Source organism: Anopheles moucheti, chromosome 2 (genome assembly GCF_943734755.1).
Source record: "Anopheles moucheti chromosome 2, idAnoMoucSN_F20_07, whole genome shotgun sequence".
Taxonomy (NCBI): Eukaryota; Metazoa; Arthropoda; class Insecta; order Diptera; family Culicidae; genus Anopheles; species Anopheles moucheti.
In genome coordinates this window covers 72,788,700-72,816,158 of record NC_069140.1, presented here as the reverse complement: position 1 = coordinate 72,816,158, position 27,459 = coordinate 72,788,700, and the positions used below count along the sequence as shown (strand labels likewise).

Below are 27,459 nucleotides of genomic sequence, written 5' to 3'. Positions count from 1 at the left end.
ATCGTTATGAACCATCGTTATCAGCGCCCGTTCAGACGAATCTTTAAAACCGGGTGCTGGCGAATGTTACGAGCACAGTCTCAACTTTGCACTTCGAGTAACTAATGCGATGCATCAACCGAAGCACTGGTTGCTGATCCTTTGTACATTGCTGTCGGTCTGCTATGGCACCTACGTACCAATATCGCAGGCTACAGTGGATGGGTTGTCCGTCAAATATGGTAAGCATGCGTTAAATGTGTAAAATTTCGTTCACTGATCACCTGTTTCATTGCAGCGGACAAGGAGTTCCTTGTAAAGCAGAAGTTCTTCTTCGAGATTCTACGCCATCTTCACCAACCGATCGCATTTGAAGAGTATCTCCCATTTACTGGAAGTTGGGTGTCGGATCCGAGCAAATATGCGGTACGTCACGTCGTTTACATTCCCGCTGGAGTAGTATTAATCAGTGTTGGGAATCTTGCCCATTCTCTCCTCTAGAATTACACCGAAGTGAACGAGTTTATACAAACCTACCAGCAGGGTTTGCTAAAAAAGGGACAAATATTCACCATCTACAACTACTGGTACGCCAAACAGACGCTGCAGCTGTACCGGTTCTTCGACAATGCGATCGATTGGGATACGTACTACAAGAACGTCATCTGGGCGCGCCATAACATCAACGAAGGAATGTTCCTCAGTGCACTGACGCTCTCCGTGCTGCACCGTGCAGATCTGCAGGGCATTATTTTACCGGCCATCTACGAAGTTTACCCACACTACTTCTTCGACGGGGATGTGTTCCATGATGCTGCCAATAGGCGCGCAATGGACCCAAACTATGGTTTCCACGCGAACAAACGGCACAATTTGGCGCTGTCCAACTACACCACCTCGTTTGCGACACAGTTTTACGGTGAAGGATCGCTGTCATACTTTACGGAGGATGTGGGCTTGAACTCGTACTACTACTACTTCATGATGGATTACGCGCCATTCCTGGGCGGTGATAAGCTCGGCTTGAAGAACGACCGAAGAGGTGAGCTGTATCTGTTCATGCATCAGCAGCTTCTCGCCCGGTACTATCTCGAGCGTAGCTCGAACGGTTTGGGTCCGATCCAGGAACTTACCTGGGAATCACCGATAGCAACCGGGTACTATTCAATGCTACGCTACTGGAACGGTGTACCGTTCCGATCGCGTGAAAACAATTTCCTTTGGCGTCCGTACGATCCCATTAAGCTGAGCGGACTGAAAGCATATGAGGAGCGCGTTCGACAGGCCATCGATCTGGGTTACGTAGTGACGCGCGATGGCCAGCAGATCAGCTTGCGGCAACCGGAAGCGATCGATATCGTGGGCAATCTCGTGAGCGGCACCGTTGACAGTGTCAACGTGGACTATTACAAGATGATCGAGTCGACGGCACGAATGATATTGGCCCAGGGCGACTACTACGGGTCGGCCAGTGAAGTATGGCCGGGTGTGCTGATGCACTACGAAACATCGATGCGTGATCCCGTGTTTTATCAGTTCTACCAGCGACTGTTGAGTTTCTACTGGGATTTCAAAAGCTATCTACCACCGTACACCGTCGATCAGCTGAATTATGCAGGCGTTGAGATTAAGGGGGCGTCGGTGGACAAGCTGATCACGTACTTTGAACCTTTCGATGTGGACATTAGCAACGGGCTCGGGTTCAACTATGGCGCACAGCAATCGACGTGGAATTTCAGCGTGTATGCGCGAAAGCAGCGCCTGAACCATAAACCATTCAGCTACGTGCTGAATATCAGCTCCCAATTTGCTGGCAAGGGCGTCGTGCGGATGTACATGGGACCCAAAATGTTCCAACCTAGCCAGCTACAGTACATGAAGAAGTTTTTCGTCGAAATGGATCAATATACGGTAGACCTGGTGGTGGGCGACAATCAGATCAAGCGTAACACGCGCGAGTTCTACTACGATATTCGCGACAGGACGACATACTCCGAGCTGTACCAGCGCATCATGAGGGCGTACAAGGGCGAGGAGCAGTTTGTGCTCGATATGTCCGAGGTGCATTGTGGTTGGCCCGATCGGCTGCTTCTGCCAAAGGGCCACCCGAACGGATTTCCGCTCAGCTTCTTCTTCATCGTGACGCCCTTCTATCCACCGAAGATGGCACAATTTTCCAACTTTGATTCAACGTACACGTGCGGTACGGGGTCGGGTGCGAAGTACATCGATGCGTTACCGTTCGGATTTCCCTTCGACCGTGAGATTAATTTTAGCAATTTCGCCACAAAAAATATGCTCTTCAGCGATGTGATGGTATACCATGTCGATGGGAATCAAACGAACGAATCGCACTAATGACCAGATAACGATGTGAGGAAAACAGAACCGTTTTGTGCTGTAATCTGTAAAAGCTGCGATTATTGTTGACAATAAACAACATTGAATTGGTTGGATTAGTACGTATACCTGTTTTTCTGTTTCTGTTTTTATGAATAGGATCCATTTGTTTGTTTGTTGGGTAATATTGTCCAATATGAACCACATACACACAACCATACATTTATAAACAATGAAATCGAATCGAAATTTAATATTAATGTACAGTATTGGCATCCACCCTGTGTTGTAACGCTGTAACTCTCAATGACAGTTACACACTATCATTGTAGTAGTAAGAACGCAGCACAAAATCAGGATTAGGAACCAGGAGTTCAGAGAGCGTTGACCGACCGGACGGATAAGAGTGTTTTAAGTTGTTATTTTATAATTGTGTTTTATGTTAGTAATAAAGTCATAACCAAAGAACACAAAATACAGCAAGTTTAAATACATAATCACAGAATTTAAAAGAAAACATACGAAAAAAGTTCTCTTCTTATTACTGATTTACTAAGTTAACTTTTGAAGACTACAGGCAGTCCCCGAGATACGCGAATCCTCTTATACGCGGATTCGGAGATACGCGGTTTTCGGAAATTTGACAGCTGAGCTAGTTTATAGCACAAAATTTAAGCAAAATGGTGAAAAATTGGTCGAAAATATCTTTTATGTCACATAAAACATTTGTTTTTAGCTTATTTTAATGTAATCTTTCTAAAAATTGCCTGATCCGTTGCATAAATCAAATGCAGAGAAGGAAGTCGACTCTGTGACTTTAAGGTATAAACGAAATTGCACCAGGATTCGACATACGCGGAAATTCGAGTTACGCGGATTTTTCCCGGGTTATAGCGGTCCGCTATAATAGCGTATCTCGGGGACTGCCTGTATTTATAAAACTTGTAATAAAATATACGTAAGTCATAATGGTAATAAATAAAAATAAAAAAATAAATAACAAAATATACGTAAATCATCCAAAGAACAATTTGTTTTCTTACTGATTTATCACACAAACAACAGAACCATAATGATGAGAAAACAATTAACAATGAAAATAGAACGCGTAATAATGTAGTTAGAAATAAAACAGAATGTTAACCGTATCTTTCCATATAGCTATAATGCAAGCCTTAGCGATAGGAGTTCTAGATTCCGATTTCATCAAAGACCCTTGGTAACTGAACATCGAAACACAAAATCTAGCCAAATATATTTGTTTTGTTAGTCTCCTTGAGTTTTCAAGGTGAAAAAAGCTTGTCAAGGTTATACATAACGCTATGAACTCGAGTGAACTCTTGTGCCCAGGTGAAGTAATCTCCATGCACAGTTCCACGAGATGATTAACACACTCGAATGCTATTGCCGAAAAAATACACAAACTCAAATGTTATCAAGCATAGAAACAATCTTGTGAAAATAAACGTAAAAGAGCGGACAGCATAATGCACAAAACATTCCTATCTATATTACGAAAGCAAGAAGTACCAAGGTGCCCGATACTGATAAGGTATCTGGTGCATTTGGGTATAAAACGGGAATCGTCCAGCTCATCCTCACTCACAGTGTGGTGTCCACAAAGGAGAGTAGAAGATGAGACTGACTGTTGTAGCCATCGCTCTTGGCCTGGTCGCCTTGGCCAGCGGCGCTTACTATCCCTCTTCCCAACCCGTGACCGGCGTGAAATATGGTAAGTACAGACGGTTTTCCGTCAACAAGATCACCATCTAACCGCACCCATACACTTCGTTGCAACAGCCGACAAGGACTTCCTGTTCAAGCAGAAGTTCTTCTTCGAGGTCCTGAGGAACATTCATCTTCCGTTGCAGTTCGAGGAGTACTTCCCGTACACCAAGTCCTACATCACCGATGAGAGCAAATATGTGGTACGTAGAACACCGGTGCCCTTCTTCCCGATTTGTTTGTTCATTACTTATTGCGATTGTATTCTTCCTACACACAGAACTTCCAAGAAGTGGTTGAGTTCTTCAACCAATACAAGGCTGGTTTCCTGCCCAAGGGAGAGCTGTTCACCATCTACAGCCGGGATTACATGAAGCAAACCTACTTGCTGTTCACCTTCTTCTACAACTCTGTGGACTTTGATACCTTCTACAAGAACGTTGTCTGGGCTCGCGAGAATGTGAACGAGGGCATGTTCATCTACGCTGTGACCATGGCCGTCTTCCAGCATCCACAGCTGAAGGGCTTCGTCCTGCCGGCCATCTACGAGATCTACCCGTACTACTTCTTCAACACCGATGTCATCCACAGCGTTACGTTCCGCAAGCTGTACGATCAGAAGTTCGGCTTCGTCAGCAATGGCAAGTACAACGTTGTCTACTCCAACTACACCGCCACCTACCCCGTTGAGTACTACGGCGAGGACAAGCTGTCGTACTTCACCGAGGATATCGGCCTGAACGCGTACTATTACTACTTCATGATGGACTACCCGTACTTCATTGGCACTGACAAGTTCAACCTGTACAAGGACCGTCGTGGAGAGCTGTACATCTACATGTACCAGCAGCTGATTGCCCGCTACTACCTGGAACGTCAAGCGAACTTCATGGGCCCGATTGAAGAGTTCGACTACGAATTCCCGCTCAAGACTGGCTACTGGTCGAAGTTGAGCTACTACAATGGCATTCCGTTCTTTGTGCGCAATGACTACTACTCGGTTTCGAAGGACTTCTACTACCAGGTGAACCTGCTGAAGGACTACGAACTTCGCATTCGTCAGGTCATCGACAAGGGCTACTACTACCTGGAGGATGGAACCAAGATCGATATGCGCAAGCCGGAATCGGTTGATTACCTCGGAAACATGATCTTCACCAACCCGGACACCTACGACAACGACTACTTCGGATTCATGGAAATGACCGCCCGCCAGGTGTACAGCGGTGGCAAGAAGTTCTTCAAGTTCTTCCCGAGCGCCCTGATGCACTTCGAAACCTCGATGCGCGATCCCTTCTTCTACCAGCTGTACAACCGCTTCCTGACCTTCTACTATCAGTTCAAGGGCTACCTGCAGCCGTACACTTATGAGGAGCTGTACTTCAAGGGTGTGGAAATCAAGAGCGTTGTGTTCGACAAGCTGATGACCTACTTCGAGTACTACGATTCGGATGTCAGCAACGTCATCCCGTTGAAGTCGTCTGGTGAGAAGTTCTTCGATTTCTCGGTGTTCGCCCGTCAGAAGCGCATCAACCACAAGCCATTCACCTACACCATGGATGTGTTCTCCGAGTTCGCCGGCAAGGGTGTGGTCCGTGTGTACATGGGCCCCAAGTTCTACGACTTCAAGCAGCTGCAGCACCTGAAGAAATACTTCGTCGAGGTTGACCAGTACCTGTACGACTTTGTCACTGGCAAGAACACGATCGTCCGCAACTCGCGTGACTTCTACTACAGCGTCCGCGATCGCACGACCTACACCGAGCTGTACAAGAAGATCATGACCGCCTACAACGGTGGCGAGAAGTTCGTCCTGGACAACTCCGAGGCTCACTGCGGCTTCCCCGATCGTCTGCTGTTGCCGAAGGGTCTGCCGAGCGGTTACGACATGACGTTCTACTTCATTGTGACCCCGTACTACGCTCCGAAGGTGCCGCAGTTCTCGACCTACGATTACACGTACTCGTGCGGTGTTGGCTCTGGCTCGAAGTACATCGACGATCTGCCGTTCGGATATCCGTTCGACCGTGACATCGACTTCAGCTACTTCTACACCAAGAACATGTACTTCAAGGATGTTACCATCTATCACTCCGAAGAAGTCAAGCCATACGTACCATACTAAACATTTGATCCGATATATCTGAAAATCTACCATGACATTTGAATAAATACTTGTTTCCATTAATTCTTGTGTACTGCTTGTTCTGGGGTTTTTAGTGAGTCAACGATTCTTGTATACAATACACTAACAGCTACGGCAATACCTAAACAAAGCTGTTGATTACATTAAGAGAATTATGGATCTACCCACGAATTTGACAAAACATCTTAATCATCCATGAACCCTGCTGATTTGGTGGAATGGTTGTTATTTTACTTATTTAGATGTACTGATCGGTGACTTTCGGTGATCAGTGAAAAAATCTGAAAGATCACTAATTCTTCCTAGAAAGTCCTAGAACGGAGGCATGCGGACACGGCTCAGACGAGGGGAGAAAAATGTTCACCGCACCAAGAAACAACTCATGAACAGCGGATGTGAGAACTTTAAGAAACCAGAGTGCGTTACGGATCCGGAAAAAAGTTTTACCATGAGATAGCAGGTTACTGAAATAACTTCAGACCTAAGGTGACCTGTTGTCGAAATAAGGATGGAGATCTGGTCATTCACCAGCCAAAGGTTCTCTCGCGATGGGCTTAGTATTTTGACGAATTTTTACACGATCGAACGTTTATTGAACAGTTAGATGATATCATGCTACTGCCACCTAGCATCGACGAAACCCGAAAGGCCATCTGCGGGCTCAAGAATAATAAGGATCTGAACTGATGAAAAATGAAAGTGCAGCACTACAAAAAAAAATCATCGATTGAATCGATTGGAATCTTGATATCATCTACCCCATATAAAAGAAGGGAGATAAGCTAGAGTGTGGCAAATACAGGGGTATAACGGAGTTGAGTTTTATTAAAACGTCTTGTCGTATTCGTTGAAAAGGTAGTTGGAAACTATCAGAGGGGATCCCGAAAAGGAAAATCAACCACTGATCAGATCTTCACCATGCGGCAGATCTTGGATAAAATGGTGGAGGAACAACTTCACTCTTTGCACCTCTACATTGACTTCAAGGACGCTTAATAATAAGGGTAAACTTTACAACGCAATGAGCTTTTTTGGAATCCAGGCCAAACTTACCAGGCTAGTAGGAATGACAATGACTAACGTCTCATGCCAGACAATGATGGATAAAAAAAACACTCCGAGCCCTTTGCTACTGACATGGGTCTGCGCCAAGATCATTAACGTCTTGAACGCTCTGATTCCTAATAAGTGTGGTTGTTACGAACGCGAACATAATTGTTACGAAAGCAATTAGAATCTTGAGCGAGCGTACAGCGTCTAGAAGAGGTAATCATAAACCGAGAAAAACCTGAAAAACGGAATACGATACCCACATATGGTAACTATTAAAAACCATTACCCAAACGAGTAGGCTTAAGGCGAGGTAGCGAATTTAAGGCATAAACAATAAGAACCTTTTCAAGCGTTCTAGAATTACAGCATGCCCAAAATGTCTAAGACACATTACAATTTAAAGGGACAAAAAAGTGTGAAAGTGTTAAATGGAACGAGCCCAACGGACGGGTAAAAGAAAAGTTTAAATAGAACATGCCCATGGACGGGTAACAAAATTATTAAAACACATGGCTTTCTAACAGTACAAAATAGGTACAAAACCTTTAAGGTGCAGCCCTTTTAACTAATAACAGCTGGGTACATCCGAAGATGTAAACATGAGAAGATTTATTCTATCTCTCTTTAATCTTTCATCTCACTTTAACTTACAAAACTCAGGACACGAATTTAGTATATAAGCAGGAAAATTTGTTAACAAACTTCATTTGTACTTCAAACCTTAAACTGGTATTTTCGAGTCGCTGCGTTAGCAATCGAATTGAACGGTGGACTTAGAGTCTTATTCTGATTATCAGAACAAAAGACTACTTGTCCGACCCAAAACGGTCTTGTGCGCCTTCGCTTCTACGGCCTTTCCAGGCAAGCAGATGTCCACCGTTATAAACTCACTTTGGGAATTCAGATACGCAGCTTAACGTCCGATCCGAGCTCATCTGAAAGTTGACGAGACTAGCGCGAGAGCTTCAAGGAGGACCAATCTTCGCGTCGTCAACCTACGGAGACGGAACTAGCATTCTGGATTTGTTCCGGCAGCAACAAATAGTGGCTCCAAAAAGGAGATTACAGTGACTTGTGCTCGCACAGTGAATCTCTTTCGAACTAACTTACGTTCATAGTGTGCTGTCACCAAAAGAACGGCGAAATAGTTATGTGTATTAAATGATTCGTGAAGACGGTTATAACATAAGAAAAGTGATTAAACGTCGTGAAAATCGAATCAAGTGCAAGTGCAGAACTATTCAAAAGGCTACGAACTAAAGTGTCAAAGTGTCAAAATTTGACGTCTGTATGTCAATTAGTTTGTGAGACAGAGCGTCTTTTGTTATTGTGAAAAAAATGGAAAAAAAGGAATTTTGTGTTTTGATGAAATACTGTTTTCTGCAGGGAAAAAATACAGTGGAAGCAAAAACTTGGCTTGATAATGAGTTTCCGGACTCTGCCCCAGGGAAATCAACAATAATTGATTGGTATGCAAAATTCAAGCGTGGTGAAATGAGCACGGAGGACGGTGAACGCCCGAAAGAGGTGGTTACCGACGAAAACATCAAAAAAATCCACAAAATGATTTTGAATGACCGTAAAATGAAGTTGATCGAGATAGCAGAGGCCTTAAAGATATCAAAGGAACGTGTTGGTCATATCATTCATCAATATTTGGATATGCGGAAGCTCTTTGCAAAATGGGTGCCGCGCGAGCTCACATTTGACCAAAAACACCAACGTGTTGATGATTCTGAGCGGTGTTTGCAGCTGTTAACTCGTAATACACCCGAGTTTTTGCGTCGATATGTGACAATGGATGAAACATGGCTACACTACACTCCTGAGTCCAATCGACAGTCGGCTCAGTGGACAGCGACCGGTGAACCGGCTCCGAAGCGTGGAAAGACTCAAAAGTCCGCTGGCAAAGTAATGGCCTCTGTTTTTTGGGATGCGCATGGAATAATTTTTATCGATTATCTTGAGAAGGGAAAAACCATCAACAGTGACTATTATATGGCGTTATTGGAGCGTTTGAAGGTCGAAATCGCGGCAAAACGGCCCCATATGAAGAAGAAAAAAGTGTTGTTCCACCAAGACAACGCACCGTGCCACAAGTCATTGAGAACGATGGCAAAAATTCATTAATTGGATTTCGAATTGCTTCCCCACCCACCGTATTCTCCAGATCTGGCCCCCAGCGCCTTTTTCTTGTTCTCAGACCTCAAAAGGATGCTCGTAGGGAAAAAATTTGGCTGCAATGAAGAGATGGTCGCCGAAATTGAGGCCTATTTTGAGGCAAAACCGAAGGAGTACTATCAAAACGGTATCAAAAAATTGGAAGGTCGTTATAATCGTTGTATCGCTCTTGAAGGGAACTATGTTGAATAACAAAAACGAATTTTGACAAAAAAATGTGTTTTTCTTTGTGTGTTGGGACTTATCAGCCAACCTGTTAACACGGGATAAAGGAGTAAATGGAACATTGTATTTAAGCACGGCAAGGAAATCTTAGATTCGTCCAAAATGCCTTACCATTTTACCGAGAATAACAAGGGGGTAGTTGTCGACTCTGTACAGCGGAAGAAATCGCTGCAGAGAGTATGATCGCATGTACGGAATGCGATCGATGGTTCCATTTGACATGTGCCAAATTAACTCGGAAGCCAAAGCCGGAGGAAGCCTGGTTATGGTATAAATGCGAACGAATGAAGTATGAGCTTAATAGGCAAAGGGATGAGCTCAGAGATTTCGCGGAAAGAGACGCGAAAAACAGAGCAGAGGTCAAAGCCTTCAAGGAAGTCAAGAAGGTCAGGGGAGAAGGAAGTTCCACTAGGGAACAAACACTCGAGGAAATGGTATCACAATTGATACTTAGCCAGCAAAAGCAAAGCAGCATTGGGGAGTCTTTGTCTTTGCCATCTTTAGGATTATAAACTTGGCACCATACAGATAATTTCGGAAGGTTTTTAATGCCCAAATTATATAGAATATGACTCCTCGGTTTTTTGATAATGACCGGGAACCAAAGTGGATCGGTTTATCTTTACCCTGCTCTCCTTGTGAGAGTACCGCTCCAATGGCAAGGTCAGAAGCGTCCGTTGTCAATATAAACGATTGACTGTAATCGGGATATATTAAAATATCTGAAGACGATAGAAGATTCTTCATTTTGTCAAAGCATTTGATTTGTTCTGATGATAATATTATTTTTCTATTGGAGGCCGTAATGCAGTCGTTAACGGCTAAGCTATTTTTGCAAAATCTTTAATAAATCTCCTGTAGTAACCCAGTAATCCTGAAAAGGATCGCAATTCCTTAATGGTTCTTGCGACAGAAAACATGTTTATGGCTTCTATTTTTTGCATGTTAGGTTTTATTCTATCGCATGCAACTACATGACCCAGGAATTCTATTTCTCTATGCAGAAATTCAGATTTGTCTATTTGCACTTTCAGATTCGCCGTGTCTAGCGTTCTGAGCACTGTGTTAAGAGTTTTAAGATGTTTTTCCAATGATTTTCCAAAAACAATAACATCGTCCATATATATGTAACTTTATGACCCTATATGATCTCTTTGGACATCATCTATAGCTCGTTGGAAAATAGCTGGAGCGTTTTTTAATCCAAATGGCATTCTCAGGAATTCATATTTTCCGTGATTTATAGAGTATGCAGTTTTTTTTCAATATCTTCGAGTTTCATTTTGATTTGATGAAAAGCAGAAGCAAGATCTAGAGATGAAAAATATTGTTGTCCTTTCAATTGATCTAATACGTACGTTATTTCGGGCATTGGGTAGCTGTCGCTAATTGTTTTCTCGTTCAATTTCCTATAATCGATTACCATCCTAAACTTTTTTTGACCTGATGCATCGGTTTTTTTTTGGTACTATCCAGACTGGAGAAGTCCAAGCCGATCTGAATGGTCTAATTATACCTGTCGCTAGGAGGGTTTTGATCTGTTCATTTACCTCGGCTATATATGCTGCGGGGTAAGGGTACACTTTCTGATGCACAGGTATAACGAGGTATTTATTATACGCTCTACGTTGGTGGTGCATGTCAGGGCTAGATTTGGTTTATGAAAAACATTATTATTTTTGTTCTATACTTCCGTTAACATACCCTTTTGTGACGGGTCTAGATGATCTATCAATCAATAAGATGATTTTCTTTAACAGCCTGATATGTATGTAAAGGTATTGTAAACGGCATTCCATTGTCTGTGTTTATTGTAAGAACATTATTCTTGAAGCATAATTGAGCTTCAAGTATTTAAAAAAAAGAATGTACCTACTGATGGATCAACTTCCATAGGCACTGCATGATTAATCTTAGCTTGCTCAGCTGGATTTCTTCCAGAAAAATAATTTCTTGTTTGGCTATATTGACCTGCGGGATGTGGGTATTCTTGAAAAGAGTAATTTCTAGGCTGACTATATTGACCTGCTCGGTAATTATTTCTTTGTAGGGGATTTTGCCATTGGTACGAAAAGTTTCTGGCCGGAAGTGGTGGTCCTTGATGGTTTGCGGTATGATGAGTAGTCCCTCTAGGAGGTGTTACGTAAAGATCTCGTGGTTTAGGAACATAATTAGTGCGAGGTTCGGATTTAAATGGCGCTGATCGCATATTTATGTTACAATATTCTAGGCAATAATTACATGCTGCATTCAAATTTGGGGGACTGTTATTCTTAAGCAAAAAACAAAGAGAATTATCCAATCCTCTTATGAAACAATCCAAAGCTTTTTCTCTGAAGTAGGATGTATGAGCTTCCCTGTTTATTGCATATTTCGGGTCAGTGTGCACTTGAGTGATGATCGAGTTCTGTAGATTCATTCATTCTACTAAAGTAACTGCTCAAACTTTCACTTGGGTTTTTGCTGATCCCACTTAGTTCATGATCAAGCGTTTTCAATTCCCCTTTATCCTTATAAAAAAGAAGTAGGATTGATTTGATTTGTGTCCAACCTCCGGTACACAATTAGTATTCAAAACACCTGATGCTTCACCCTTAATCTTTCTTGGTATGGTTCCCTCTATTACATGGTAAGCTGTAGAATCCTGTGGGAGTGTAGCGTACATTTGTAGTACATGTTCTACTTCCATTATCCATTTCATTCAGTCACCAGCTTTCCCTTCAAATGTAGGTAAATCCCTAACGTAATCTGGGACTTTACCCCCTTGGATATACTCTTCGTATGTCATCGTGGCACTTGTACTTTCGGTAACCATTCTGTTTCTTGTGTACACTTCTTGCATTTTCTGTTTTGTATCCAAATTATAATCCACCATAAACACTCAAAAGGTTCAATTAACACGTTTTCTTGATTGAATTTTCACTTTCGTCACTTTCCTTTCATTTTCCTGGTCGTCGGTACTATCCCGATCGGTCGTTCCTTCGAGAAGATGCTTCCATCGACTTCTCATGACAAACATCATCCTTCTTCGGTAACAATCTCATGACCATCACAATGGTTCTGTTGGAGATGGCCATGTTGGTCTTCTGTACAATGTATTTCCCCATCTGCAAGCTCCCCTCATGCACTGCTGTAGCGAGAAGAGCTTCGATAACGTGTCCGTCGTTCATGATATCTATCTCATCATGTTCATGCAACGGCATTCTAACGTTCGTAGAACTTTGTACACAACAAGTTTTTGGATAGTGTTTTTTATCCAACGGTGGTATGCTGTCATCACCTGGAGCATAATCGTCTACGACAATGTCTGTATTGTCTACCATATGAATGCGTGCGTCTACCAGTGCGTGAAAAAGGCTCTTGAATGAGCTGATTTGATTGCGTTTGATATAAGACTTAACGGCAGAGATGAGCTCAGCAACAGTTTTCATTTGGGGTAGAAGCGAATTGTTTTCATCCACAAAATATTCTTTAATATCATGTGCATTTTTCTCCGACGCTATTTGAAACAACTGGCTCGAAAGTTCGGTTGATATTCTTTCCCGAATGCTCAATTGGGAAGCAAGATGTTTGAATATAGCGATCATATTATGCTTCGAGCAGAACTCTAAGACTGTCAACGATTCGAGTTCCTTATGGCGAGCAAATATTCTACTGACATTCTACTGATCGAACGTGTAGTCGATTTGCAATCATCTTGGATTGCTCATGAGAGTTTAAATAGTCTGCATAGCGATGTGCACTCCGTATTAACAATGATAAATTGTTTGACAATATCTGTTGGAGTAAGTTGTCCTCATTCACTACTGCTCCAACAGTTAGCAGGTGTTGTACTCTTCCTCTGTAACGACTTGCAAATGCATAGTCCAAAGCGGTCCACTGGAAAAGTTCATCTTTTGTATTTACTGCCTGACGAGACATTCTTTCTGTCAGCATATTTACTATCTTTACGGATGAATATGTCACTGCTAAGTAAAGCGGTAATCGACCAACGGCATCCTTCTCGAATACAATCGAAGGATCCTTGGAGAGTAACTCACGAACTTGTTCTGTTGATTGATTGATTACAGCCAAGTGAAGATCACACCTCTCACTATCTTTCGTTATTAGCCGATTTAGGAAATCACGAGTTCGGTATTCTTTACTGCTTCCGCTGTATCCAGTCCAAAATGGCCACGATCGGAAGAAGCTCTCACTTCTCATGCGTTGTTTATTGTCGTATATCCAACAGGCAGCATAATACTCCGCAAATATTGCTTGAGCAAACTTGGGAATACCATCGCGAACTTGTTGAATAATACTAGTCTTCTCATTACTCTGAACTGCTCCCCGCAAGCATTGCATAGCTTCCTGTTGTTCCGGGTCGGACAACAGCTTAGCTAAGTTCTATTTACTCAATATGACGTACAACGCTAGCAGAGCATACTGTTGTTTGTTGAGCTTTTCCCTACTTTTTGTGTTTTGATTTGTACATGCTTCTAGCAAATTGCTATCTGAGCCGACCATACGATCGGTTCGGGCCGAGTCGTAGGAACTGGACTGCACCAATTAATGTGAATTTCTGCGCTGATTTGCTGATTTGCTCGTCATCCCATCCCCACGGTTCTGAGATTTCTGTCTACAGGCTCCATATGTGTTGCAGGAGTTGTTTAACGATTGCTTTCACAGGGTCGGCTATGCCCAAAGGGTGGTAGATTTGAGCAATGCAAGATGATACCTTCCTTTTCGTGAGCGTTCCGAGTTGCCCACCTTGAACTGCAAGACGTCTGATGATGGTGTCCACATCACTCCTAATGTTGCAAGCGGACCTTCGTTGTCATTTGTCGTAAATGGACTAGTTGCTAAATTGTCTTCAGCTACTGCACTAAGAACAGTTGGGTCATTAGATGCCCACTTTCGTAGTAAAAATCCTTCTTTGACGTAAAGATTTTCTATCTCGGATTGTAGATTTTTCGCAGACTCAGCCGAGCGTTCTCCGGAAACCAAATCGTCTACGTAGAAATCGGAACTCCGATTTGCTGCGACCGAAAATAGATGTCCATGGTCCTTATTCGTTTGTTGTAAAGATCGTATTGCCAAAAACGGTTCTGAGGCTGTGCCGTACGTAACAGTGTTTAGTTCGTATTCTTGTATGGGTTCGTTTGGAGAGGATCGCTACAAGATGCGCTGCAGTACACGATCTTCTTTATGTACCCATACCTGTCGTTACATTTGAGCGATATCGGCCGTTAATGCGATGGCATACGTTCGGAAACGCATTTGACCACTTAGCTCAAGGATGAATATTTTTGGATGGTCGGTGATGTAGCTATTAAAGCCGCATATTTGTGTAGCGTCTCGAGCTCTTATTGAAAACATATGCTCTTTCGAGATTAAGGTGTTTATTAAGGTTGCAGATCCACTTCCCAGGTGAGGTAGTCGTAGTCCGAATCTAAACACCAACCCGTCGTATGTGCGCAAACAAGACCGTTACGCAGCATGATTTGATCGTTCTCGAGGTCTGCAGTAGCCGTGTAGTCGTATAACCCGATTTCGTTGTGATGTGATTGCGACGCAATTCCCTAACCTTGGCATTGATTGATAAAGCAATTGATCCTAGCATTTGAGCTAATTTACACTCCTGTGGTGTAAATTCTTTAACGATTTATTCATAGCTTCGTTCATAAGCTGATATGTGCGAAAAGGCGCCACAATGTTTAATTGTTCGTTTAATAATGACTTTGCATTGATAAAGGTGAATAATAGTATTTGGGCTTCTTTGCAATACTTGAATACGTATTTCTTCAGTTGAAACGTTTTTGGATGGCGGAACGCAGGATGGCGGAACGTCCATAAGGGAATAGCTAGTGATATTTATATCGTTGTTAACGCAGTCATACGTTATTTAACCCCTTGTTGATTCCCCAATTGCTTGGGCTGAAAGAAACAAAAGTATTAGTATTGCCGTGATAAAGGTATTTAATTTAGTGACTTTGGATTGTGTTGGTAGTTCTTTTATTTGTACTGCCTCCGCCCCTCGTTTGAGAGCCTATACGTGTGTAGTGTTCGCCATTAATGTGTTGTTATACCAATAGCAGGATTTGATTAGCTTCTTTTCCTTCTTCCGATTCCGGAAGTTGTTTTATTGGTTTTACACCAAAATCTTGCCAAAGAAAAATAGTTAGATATCATTTTTTGGATATCATGCTGTTCTTGGATAACCATTGAGAAATTCGTATTCTCATTATCCGAATTTCTCCCGTAAACGAGCCAGCCTAATTTAGTTTTCATTGCAATATCTCCTTGTTTACCATATCGATGCTTTAGCCCCATTAATAATTGATTATGTTTTATACCGATTACGATTGTCGGCTGTACGTTATCAAATTCAATTATTGGTAAGTTTTTCGAATAAGGGTGCTTAAAACACAATTCTTTACAATTTAATGTTTGTATTGGCAACATTAAATTTTTGATTGTCCTAACGTCTTTTAGGTTGAAAGTCTTTTTTGATGCGCCCCTAATTTTTAAATTTACGCTTTGACTTCCTTCTTGGTTTGCTTCCGTGCCTTGAGTCCAAACCAGTTGCAGTGGAATTTCTTCTCCCGTTATGGAGAGCTTCCTGGCGATTTTTGCATCTAATAGGGTTAGAGATGAACCCGGATCTAAAAAGGCGTATGTCTTAACGGACTTATCCTTGCTCATCAAAGTTACTGGTAACACTTGATAATGTGTCGAAGACGGCATCTGCATTTCGTGATGGTTATTAACGGCTTCTTGTTCAACTACTGGAGTTGTTCCCGTAGGATGAAGCATTTGGTGATGTTTTGCTGTACATCCATTAATACCACACTTTTTTGCGCTTCCACAAGCTTCTACGGCATGATTGTTTGATTTTGAACACCCTGCACAAAGACGTTTGTTTTGAACTATCTGTTGCCGTTCTGTGACATTTTTATTCACTAAGGCGTAACATTTGACAGTTTCGTGTGGCTTGTTGCATATTAAGCATTTTGCCTTTGATTTACTGGTTTCCAGTTGGTTGGTTCCTAGTTTTTTGGCTTTGCTTTAGTTTCGCCTTTTATCTCATGGATGTTAACATGTCCCTTTTGAGTAAGTGATTGTAACGTACTCATAACAGTTGCGGTTTCCGCATAAGGTTTAAGCCATTCGCATAATTCATCTAATGTTTGATTTCTTAAGCTGACTTTTTCCTTAGTTACATACTTGGCTCTATCAAGTTGTATGTTATAGTGAAGTTTTGATATTAATTCGAGCACCAATCTATGATCGTTAAGATAAGATGGTTCATCCGTGAGTTTTATTGTATGCACCAAATTTTCTAGTGCATTTATTAAATCACGACGACTATGTTCTTTGAATCCTTTTTTAATCGTTGCAAACCATTTAACAGTTCTATGTAAACTAGATGTGTTCCTCCGAATTTTGCTTCTAATCTTTTAATAATTTCGCTAACATTTTTGGATTCCACCATAAGCTGTTGAACGTGCCTTAATGCGTCTCCGTTCAAAGCTAGTCTTAGACGGCTTAAATTTTCTAAATCCGTGAATTTGCCTTCTTCTTTTGTTTTTTCAAACGTTTGTTTGAAGTTCGTCCATTCTTTAAGATCGCCTCCAAACTTTGGCAATTGCATCAAAGATTGTCTTCGTAGAAGAGTTTCCATGTGCGATGGTCCTTGTCTTTCATCCATCATGGATTTGAAAGCGTTAAAAAATTGTTCCATTTGTTGCTTCTGGTTTTCTACCATTTTTCCTTGGTTGATAACCATTTCTTTCATTGTCGTGTCTATAATGGACTCGTCCATTTTTTCAATTTCCGTTTGCTCCTGCTATTTTGCAGATGCCTCTATTTCAGATGTCAAACGTTTTAATTCGTATTTGATCTTCTGACATTTAGGGCATAGCCAGCATTCCGTCGGTTTTGGACTGCGTGTCAGTCGAACGCACTCCGAGTGGAACCAACGGTCGCATTCGAAGCATTCTGCCATTGTGTTTTCGTTGGTATCAATACCTTCGCACGAGCGGCAGCTACCGTTTGGGTTTTTAACAAAATTGAAAGGCATTTTGGACGAATCAGTGATTTCCTTGCCTTATAATGAGAAACTGACTTACCTGTGTAAGCTGATGCGTTTCCGTTTGTAGATCAGGCAGGAACTGGTACCGTCTGGAAGTTGGATGACTACGCTGTGATGATGTTTGCACGGTACTTCTCTGGGTTTCGCGCGTGTGGCCGATCAATGTCTTTCACAATAGTTTTAAGAAATTTTCACAACACAGCGTAAGCACTAATGTTCCTTTAATGGTTTAAGCAGTATTAATGGGCACAACACTTAGGACAACGATGATTTGGATATAAAAATTCGGAGATTGACGTTACAAGTCTTGAACTTCGAACAACACTTTTAAACCACGGTTTATTTCATTTACTTTTTTATCTTTCAAGTGATTTATTCTTTTTTTTTCAAACACTTTACGGATTGAAACTTTAGACAAATAAGTTCGACACTGGAGCTATAAGTAATTCAATTTTAACTTTAACTCCTCTCTGGAGCCACCATGTAATCCACTGAACGGATTTATTCACGAAGTCGCAGTGGAGGATCAATCCGCTTGGAGGCCCAGGGCGGAACTATATTGGGTGTACAGCTTAAAAACCGGAATTATTAAGCGAAATTTTATGCTTTATTGTGGAAAAATCTTATAATATATTTTATTCAAAGTATTGCCCGTCAGAAGGTATAACATTTTCCCATCTTTCAGGCAATTTATGAATTCCATCCCAAAAAAATTGCGTCGGCTTGTCGGCCAAAAACGAATCTATCCAATTTCGGATGCCTTAAGATATTAAGTCTATAAGCTGGTCTATAATCCAGCTTCGAATAAGTAAAAATCAAGAAAGTCAGAAATGGTATTCCAAGAACCATGAGGTTGTAATATCAAATGGAAAAGAGAGTTCTAATCATTGCAATATGATTTCATTCATATTCTATGACAATGCTAGCCATGTCGTAGTACACTGACAGATTGTGCCGGTTATAACATCACTACCGGCTTGCAAACTTGCAGAAATTGTGACAATCGAAATATGAAAACTTTTAGCTCGAAAATCCCGTTCAAGAAAGAGAATACATGAATAGGGAATATAAGGGTTCACGGGACGGCCAGGTGTATTGGCAGCGCAGCCGATCTGCACAAGACAGGACCATGGAAAAATTTCATCTGGACCACCACGGGGAAATAAAGTAGAAAAAAAAGTCAGAAATGGTAGGCTTCAACATCCTGAGGATGCCGTGCCGATAAAGAAGGAGTTTGAGTGCACTCATAGCTACTCTTGCGTAGTCATGTAGCCGGGCCGATATAGCCGATATAGCTAGTCAAATAGAATCAATTGTTTTATATAACCAAGGAAGATATTTTCGATAATTTTTTTACCTTTTTAATTAGATTTTGTGCTATAGCACAATTTATAAATTAACTCTGCTGTTAATTCGCGGAGTACCTTTGTACCTTTTACTACTTCACATATTTTTTGGGGCCCCCGACACGGCGAGGCCCTAGGCGACCGCCTAAACCGCCTACCGTTTGATCCGCCGCTATACTCACTTTAATAGTTTCTTTGACTCAAATCAATTTACCTTGCTCTTGTAATGGGGTATGATCCGAAGCCACTTGATGATCCTGACAACCCCAAGTAGATGGTGACGCAGCGCAGAAAAGGAGGGGATTGAGTCCTCCAACGTTTGGGAAGATAACTAAACGTAAATTCTAGCTGTCACGAGAGTCTATCACTTTGACTTATAGAAGATGGTCCCCGTAATTTGGTCGACTTTGGTCATTAGCGACTTTGGTCATTATCATTCGTACTAGTATGGCAAGTTTGTCCGGGATTCCAACAGAGTTCATTGCGTCGTAACCGTTATCTGGCTAACCTGACTATCGTATGCGGCCTTGATGTCATTGAAGAGATGGAAAGAATAGAGTTGCTGTTCCGTCATCTTCTCCAAGATCTGCCGCATAGTGAGAGCATCTGATCAGTGGTTGATTTCCCGTTTCGGTGGTGGTGGTTGATTTCCCTGTGTGATAATTTCCAACTACTATTCCTGGCGTAACGACCTAGTTAAAATGCGATGAATTTTGTTTTCTAGTGCTGCAACCTCAATTTTTTATCAGTCGGTGCCTGGTGCTTTATTATTGTTGAGTCGACGGAACGGTAGCAGTACACGTGTAGCTTATATTATGTTTTGCAACTCAAACCATTTTTAATCAGATATCCATGAAATATTTGTAAAAATTGAATTATTTTGTATATTTTAGACGTAAAAAAGTTGCTTTTGTTAAATATGTATATCGTGCTATTTTCGTATCATGTCTTAATTTGCTTGTAAAATGACTTGTAATTCTGAAAAACCCTCATTAAACGAAAATCCCCTACGTCATTGATCGCAGAAAGGGGCAAAAAAGCATTAGGAGCCTATTTTATACTTCATGCTTCTTCCTCCGTGCTGTGCGTTGAAACCGGTTAGTGACTAAGCTGACAAAGCATAGCCGCACCACGCAAAACCCAATGGTCCGGTTTCACATTGGGATCACAATTTAGCAACAACGCTATGACAAAGTTAGTACTGTGGCCCGTCGTGGAAAGCGTACCGCGCCGTTCGGCCGTCTTGTATACCGGACAGCGGTACGTGTGCCGCGGAACAAAATCGTCTTTTTTCATCGGTTTCAGCAGAATCTAAAAGAGCAAATATGAATTTAGCGACAGGAAAACCTTACCATCTTAAGCAGTACTCACGTATGGCACGGTATCAAACAGGACGCGTGGTATAGACTCCTGCAGATCCCATCCTGCCTTTTTCCCTATCCCATTATCGAACACTAGCAGATCGATCGGTATGACGTACTTGCGGGCAAAGTTTTGCTGTGCGCCGGTCAAAAATGCCTGGGTGAAGAAAAAGCCCGACACCCAGAATGTTGCTGGCGGGCCTTCGTCGTACCATTTTTGCAGGAATTCTAACCGCGCGATAAAGTCCGCAATGTACGAGCCGAGCGTTTTCAGGCTCGGGTAGGAACGCTTCGCCCAGACGGATGGGATCTTGACGACCAGTATCGCGCTGACCACCTCTTCCACGGTTGGTGACATGGCGACAAGACCCTGCATGGCTTTGCGAGCCGTCTGGAGTCTACCCCGGATGCAGATGAGTAGATTGTTAAACGGTACCATCTCCTGCACCAGTACCGTATTCATGCTCTGCAGAAGATAAGGGAGTATCGTGTATATAACATTCCTGTAATCGAGAGAAATCTCAGTGCGAGAACTGACGAGTTACCTGATGATAGTCGGTCGGATACTTCTCCAGTGCGGCGTCCCGATCAAACTCTGGCGGAAGAAGCTTCAAAATGTTTGACGATACGCTAATCACAAGCTCGGCAGGAGTTTCCCTGAACACACCGGTTGATGTGTTCTGTGCGAGAATAACATACTCAATTAGTAGACTACTTACGTTTCGTTAATGTTTTAGAAAATCAAGAATTGGTTACAGTAATTTAATGAAACTTAAAAACAAAATCAAACAGTTTCCTATTTTTTACAAACCTTTAAATTCTCAAGAATCTACCATTGTCAATTGAATGTGGAAATCCAATGGAAATTTAGCCAATTAGTAGAATGAAACATAATCAATTTTTGTTTAAAATTTTTTGAACCAGGTTTGGCAATTTAACCTAATTTTACATTATCTTCATTTGCAGCAAATGCTAATGGTGGGTATTTTGGGAATGTAGCATTAAATTCAGATAATAAAGTTACTTAACATTGAAAAGTAAATTGTTTTAAAGTTCCAGTGTGTGTCAGTCAAGGCAGTTTAAATGTATTTCACCTATATTTACTAATCAGTGAGGTACTGTGGGAATTAACCAGAAGAATACCTGGCATACTTACGGTACGATCCTTCAGTTTGCATCCGATAAGAAAATGGCGTTACTGACTACAGATGTACTACACCTAACAACCGACATACCTGTGTCTTGAGCGTATTGGCCAACAAAGTGTCCGTTCTCTCGTTCTCCAGCACCTGCGCCGTGTAGAACTTTGCTAGAAGCGTATTCAAACACCGACGATCCCAATCATCCGTTACACGGCCACCGTAGTTACACTCTCCGGTTAGGTAGCGTAGTGCCACATACGGTACTTCTTCATACTCGTCCAAAAACATTCGCAACTGCGTCAAGCTGATGCTCAGATCGGTATCGTTAAACTCGTACGGTATGTTCCAACCGATCGGGCCAAACTGGCGCCGCTCCTGCACGACACCGTGGAAGATGCACAGACTGAACAGGAGCTTTTTGAAGTTGGCCGATTGTTTGCACGCCTCGAACCATTCGACGTTGGATATTGGATCGCTCATGAACGAGCGCGACACGTTCATGCGTAGACCTTTCGGTGGTTCGTTGGTAATCTTGATTCCATTTTGTAGTACCACCACCGGGAAGTGTTCCGTCGGATAGGAGGTTAGCCAGAGCCGAAAGTCGGGATGCGTTGTGTCCGGTTGGAAGCTTTCGCAGATCTTCTCTAGCGTCGGCATCCAGCTCTGGGCGAGGTGACAGTTTTGCAGCAGAACCCAATTGCCGAACTTGGTACCTTCGTCGATCATCAATGGCACACAACAGTTCGATTCGTCGTACGATGCAGCCAAATTGAAAGCCGGAGGTTCCACGTATTTTGGTTCCATTGTTTCTGGAATTGATTGCTTGATTGATTGGAACAGTCAGTCTACAATAATCAAATCTCCGATATCCTATAGGGTAACTGTTCACCTACCTGCCACATATAACTCGATCGTGGGAACCAACTTATCCGCCCGGAAACATCGAAGTACCAGCAGCTTCTGGAACGCTGTCACCGTGGAATTCCACGGCTCCGGAATGGATGCCTCATGTGGTGTATCGTCGTCAAAGTACCGCTTCCAGTTCTGAACCACATGCTCCTTCAACGGGGCGAAATCTTCAAACGACAGATCTCATCCCAATTTTTGTCCGGCAGCCAAACGGCTGGCGGGTAGGGATCAAGATTGTCCAATCCAACACCTCCGGTAAGCAAAAACATCAGCTCGGGCGACCCGAGCTGGCCGGCATCCTGCTGCAGATTCGTAGCCAGCAATAGCGAGAACAATATCTTGTCCTTTTCAAACAGGCTGCATGTCCGGCTAATCGCAGCCGTTCTTATACACCTATTTCTTTATCTTATTTCTTTATACACATATTGTTGAAGTAAGCAATTTCCTACCCCTCAACATTAGCTTGAGAGTTGCGGACCGCAGGTTGCTCAACCCTGTATAAATGTTTGCATGTAAATTTGATTCCGCCAATAGACGTACAGGAAAGTGCACGTGTTTTTCTCTTCCTTGTTATACATTCAATCCGAACTCCCAGTTTCACTTAATGTGTAATACTGCGTAACCCCCAACACATATTTCGTAGCTTTGGAACTAAATATAGAATTTCGAACTTGTTATATTTCGGAACAAGAGAGAAAAGACGTGCATACTCGTGCAGTTCCAATCCCCGACTAACTTTTATTCTCTACTGTCACTCTGACAGATATGACAGAACTAAAAATAGAAAAAATAATATTTTGTTGTTTCTAAAACTGTCAATGGACAGTATATGACCCACCGGCAGGAACTAATTCTGGTTAATACAGAAAACAGCCTGACGTCCAGTCTAAAGGGAAAAGAAATCCAGCGCGAGGGTTTCCGGAATTAACCGATCTTCGCGCGATCAACTCCACGGCGGTAGAACTAGCATTCCGGAATTTGGATAGCAACTTAAAAATTAGGGAAGCAAAAATTGTTATCAAATGTTTGCATGTCAGGTTGTTCACAAGAATAGGGAAGGCGTGGTAGGCCCAAATGGAGCGATCTGCCAGAACCGCGGAGATTATGGAATAGGTAGACGGCGCTCGACCGTGCGCGGTTTAGAGGACTCGTGCAGCAAGTCAAGATCCTTGGCCCAAGACGGTAATCAGGGCTCTGACCTGTTCAAATCAGTTCCATGTTCCATGACCATGTTCAATAACTTGTTCCAAATGCTGCCCCTTCAACCGAGTTACAAAAACTTATTTATGCCTACTCTGCTTACAACAATTATTGGCTCCTTTGATTAAATACTATAGTTAGCTTAACCAATAACCACAAACTGCTATGATTCGCAAATGGTGAATCACTATGGTTACTTCAATTATAAAATTTTAACTATCCAACACGCAATAAGCTGCCAAGTAGACGTGTTTGAAAAGCATACTTTTAGCAAAAAAAAGTATGAAAAAATTAGAAACAGAATTGTTCAAGCAAATAACGAAACTAATGCAAGGACTAGATGTAGCTATGTAAAGCAACACTAGTTATAGTATACAATAATCCGATAATGATTAACCCGGGCTGTTCTCATCAGGTGGTTTTAAGCAGTAGACATGCGGGTTTTTTTTTATTACAAGAGGATCGAGTATTCCCCTACCCAAGGCAATGCAATTGACAATCCGTGGCAAAGTAAAAGTCTAGTGGCGACAAGTAAAACGTACTGTAAATAAAAGTGCCCAATTATAAATATTACAAATCCTATTTCATTTCAACGATTCGTGATTGTTGTTGCTATCACAATGCTATAGATTTCTGTTTTAAGCGATTCACTTGTACTGTATGGTGGTTAGGAAACTCTCGTTGAATAGCTTCTCAAGGTTATAAATAAGACTATGAACTCGAGTGAACTCTTGTTTCCAGGTGAAGCAATCTCCATGCACGGTTTCACGAGATGATTAATACATTCAAAATCATTCGCAAGTTTTTTTTCTCGCAGCCATTGATGAGAGATACTACAGCTCTGGTATTGTCGAAAAAATACACAAACTCAAATGTTATCAAGCATAGAAACAATCTTGTGAAAATAAACGTAAAAGAGCGGACAGCATAATGCACAAAACATTCCTATCAATATTACGAAAGCAAGAAGTACCAAGGTGCCCGATACTGATAAGGTATCTGGTGCATTTGGGTATAAAACGGGAATCGTCCAGCTCATCCTCACTCACAGTGTGGTGTCCACAAAGGAGAGTAGAAGATGAGACTGACTGTTGTAGCCATCGCTCTTGGCCTGGTCGCCTTGGCCAGCGGCGCTTACTATCCCTCTTCCCAACCCGTGACCGGCGTGAAATATGGTAAGTACAGACGGTTTTCCGTCAACAAGATCACCATCTAACCGCACCCATACACTTCGTTGCAACAGCCGACAAGGACTTCCTGTTCAAGCAGAAGTTCTTCTTCGAGGTCCTGAGGAACATTCATCTTCCGTTGCAGTTCGAGGAGTACTTCCCGTACACCAAGTCCTACATCACCGATGAGAGCAAATATGTGGTACGTAGAACACCGGCACCCTTCTTCCCGATTTGTTTGTTCATTACTTATTGCGATTGTATTCTTCCTACACACAGAACTTCCAAGAAGTGGTTGAGTTCTTCAACCAATACAAGGCTGGTTTCCTGCCCAAGGGAGAGCTGTTCACCATCTACAGCCGGGATTACATGAAGCAAACCTACTTGCTGTTCACCTTCTTCTACAACTCTGTGGACTTTGATACCTTCTACAAGAACGTTGTCTGGGCTCGCGAGAATGTGAACGAGGGCATGTTCATCCACGCTGTGACCATGGCCGTCTTCCAGCATCCGCAGCTGAAGGGCTTCGTCCTGCCGGCCATCTACGAGATCTACCCGTACTACTTCTTCAATACCGATGTCATCCACAGCGTTACGTTCCGCAAGCTGTACGATCAGAAGTTCGGCTTTGTCAGCAATGGCAAGTACAACGTTGTCTACTCCAACTACACCGCCACCTACCCCGTTGAGTACTACGGCGAGGACAAGCTGTCGTACTTCACCGAGGATATCGGCCTGAACGCGTACTATTACTACTTCATGATGGACTACCCGTACTTCATTGGCACTGACAAGTTCAACCTGTACAAGGACCGTCGTGGAGAGCTGTACATCTACATGTACCAGCAGCTGATTGCCCGCTACTACCTGGAACGTCAAGCGAACTTCATGGGCCCGATTGAAGAGTTCGACTACGACTTCCCGCTCAAGACTGGCTACTGGTCGAAGTTGAGCTACTACAACGGCATTCCGTTCTTTGTGCGCAATGACTACTACTCGGTTTCGAAGGACTTCTACTACCAGGTGAACCTGCTGAAGGACTACGAACTTCGCATTCGTCAGGTCATCGACAAGGGCTACTACTACCTGGAGGATGGATCCAAGATCGATATGCGCAAGCCAGAATCGGTTGAATACCTCGGAAACATGATCTTCGCCAACCCGGACACCGTCGATAAGGACTACTTCGGATACCTGGAAATCGTCGCACGCCAGCTGTACAGCGGTGGCGAGAAATTCGTCAAGTTCTTCCCGAGCGCCCTGATGCACTTCGAAACCTCGATGCGCGATCCCTTCTTCTACCAGCTGTACAACCGCTTCCTGACCTTCTACTATCAGTTCAAGGGCTACCTGCAGCCGTACACTTATGAGGAGCTGTACTTCAAGGGTGTGGAGATCAAGAGCGTTGTGTTCGACAAGCTGATGACCTACTTCGAGTACTACGATTCGGATGTCAGCAACGTCATCCCGTTGAAGTCGTCTGGTGAGAAGTTCTTCGATTTCTCGGTGTTCGCCCGTCAGAAGCGCATCAACCACAAGCCATTCACCTACACCATGGATGTGTTCTCCGAGTTCGCCGGCAAGGGTGTGGTCCGTGTGTACATGGGCCCCAAGTTCTACGACTTCAAGCAGCTGCAGCACCTGAAGAAATACTTCGTCGAGGTTGACCAGTACCTGTACGACTTTGTCACTGGCAAGAACACGATCGTCCGCAACTCGCGTGACTTCTACTACAGCGTCCGCGATCGCACGACCTACACCGAGCTGTACAAGAAGATCATGACCGCCTACAACGGTGGCGAGAAGTTCGTCCTGGACAACTCCGAGGCTCACTGCGGCTTCCCCGATCGTCTGCTGTTGCCGAAGGGTCTCCCAAGCGGTTACGAGATGACGTTCTACTTCATCGTGACCCCGTACTACACCCCGAAGGTGCAGCAGTTCTCGACCTACGATTACACGTACTCGTGTGGTGTTGGCTCTGGCTCGAAGTACATCGACGATCTGCCGTTCGGATATCCGTTCGACCGTGACATCGACTTCAGCTACTTCTACACCAAGAACATGTACTTCAAGGATGTTCTGATCTACCATACCGACGAATTCAAGGGTAACTTCTCTTACTAAATTTGTTTCATGGATTGATTTATGGAAAAATATTCTGCTTAGTTATGTAATAAAATGAAAGAGAAAGCAAATTGTACAATTATTGCATCTTTATGTACTAGTGAACCGATGGTTATAAAAATAATTGCATTTCTCTTCATCACGTAAGCAATCCGTGACATTAGGAACAGATAGCGACTATCAGTTCCTAATGAACTGAAGAAAACAGGTTAAAAACGGGAGATTTCAGACGCTTATCTTCCAAACAATCGATGAATCATTACGGAACAGCAATCGAGACTATGAACATTGAAAATTCTTGTAACAGTTGCAAAAATTACTATTCCTGTACTGTTGAAGTCTGAAAGGGAATTAGGGGACAGTGACACTCCAGCGACTACGCTGTGTTTCAGAGATATTGAACGGCATTATAAAATCTTGTTTAAAGTTTTACAATTTTAAACCACAGAAATTCAAGCAATTCAGTATCATTACACCTGTGACGG

General features: G+C 42.7%; 3 protein-coding genes across 3 annotated transcripts; 2 read left to right on the top strand and 1 right to left on the bottom strand.

Annotated features, from left to right (window-relative positions):
- The first annotated feature begins 109 nt into the window (after nt 1–109).
- On the top strand, nt 110–6,214 carry LOC128298878 (uncharacterized). The gene is made up of 7 exons (XM_053034683.1): nt 110–221; nt 278–405; nt 481–2,330; nt 2,479–2,500; nt 3,952–4,051; nt 4,120–4,247; nt 4,325–6,214. The coding sequence occupies exons 1-7, from the start codon at nt 110–112 to the stop codon at nt 6,167–6,169; spliced, it is 4,185 nt and encodes a 1,394-aa protein (XP_052890643.1). The 3' UTR covers nt 6,170–6,214.
- A 13,616-nt stretch (nt 6,215–19,830) lies between these two features.
- Nucleotides 19,831–21,871, bottom strand: LOC128297859 (dynein axonemal heavy chain 12-like). The gene is made up of 4 exons (XM_053033570.1): nt 21,666–21,871; nt 20,976–21,110; nt 20,441–20,896; nt 19,831–20,380 (listed from the first exon to the last, which is right to left on the bottom strand). Exons 1-4 carry the CDS (start codon nt 21,858–21,860, stop codon nt 20,168–20,170), a joined length of 999 nt encoding a protein of 332 aa, XP_052889530.1. The 5' UTR covers nt 21,861–21,871; the 3' UTR covers nt 19,831–20,167.
- A 2,888-nt stretch (nt 21,872–24,759) lies between these two features.
- On the top strand, nt 24,760–26,974 carry LOC128310240 (hexamerin-1.1). The gene is made up of 3 exons (XM_053046831.1): nt 24,760–24,856; nt 24,925–25,052; nt 25,130–26,974. The coding sequence occupies exons 1-3, from the start codon at nt 24,760–24,762 to the stop codon at nt 26,972–26,974; spliced, it is 2,070 nt and encodes a 689-aa protein (XP_052902791.1).
- The last annotated feature ends 485 nt before the right edge of the window (nt 26,975–27,459 follow it).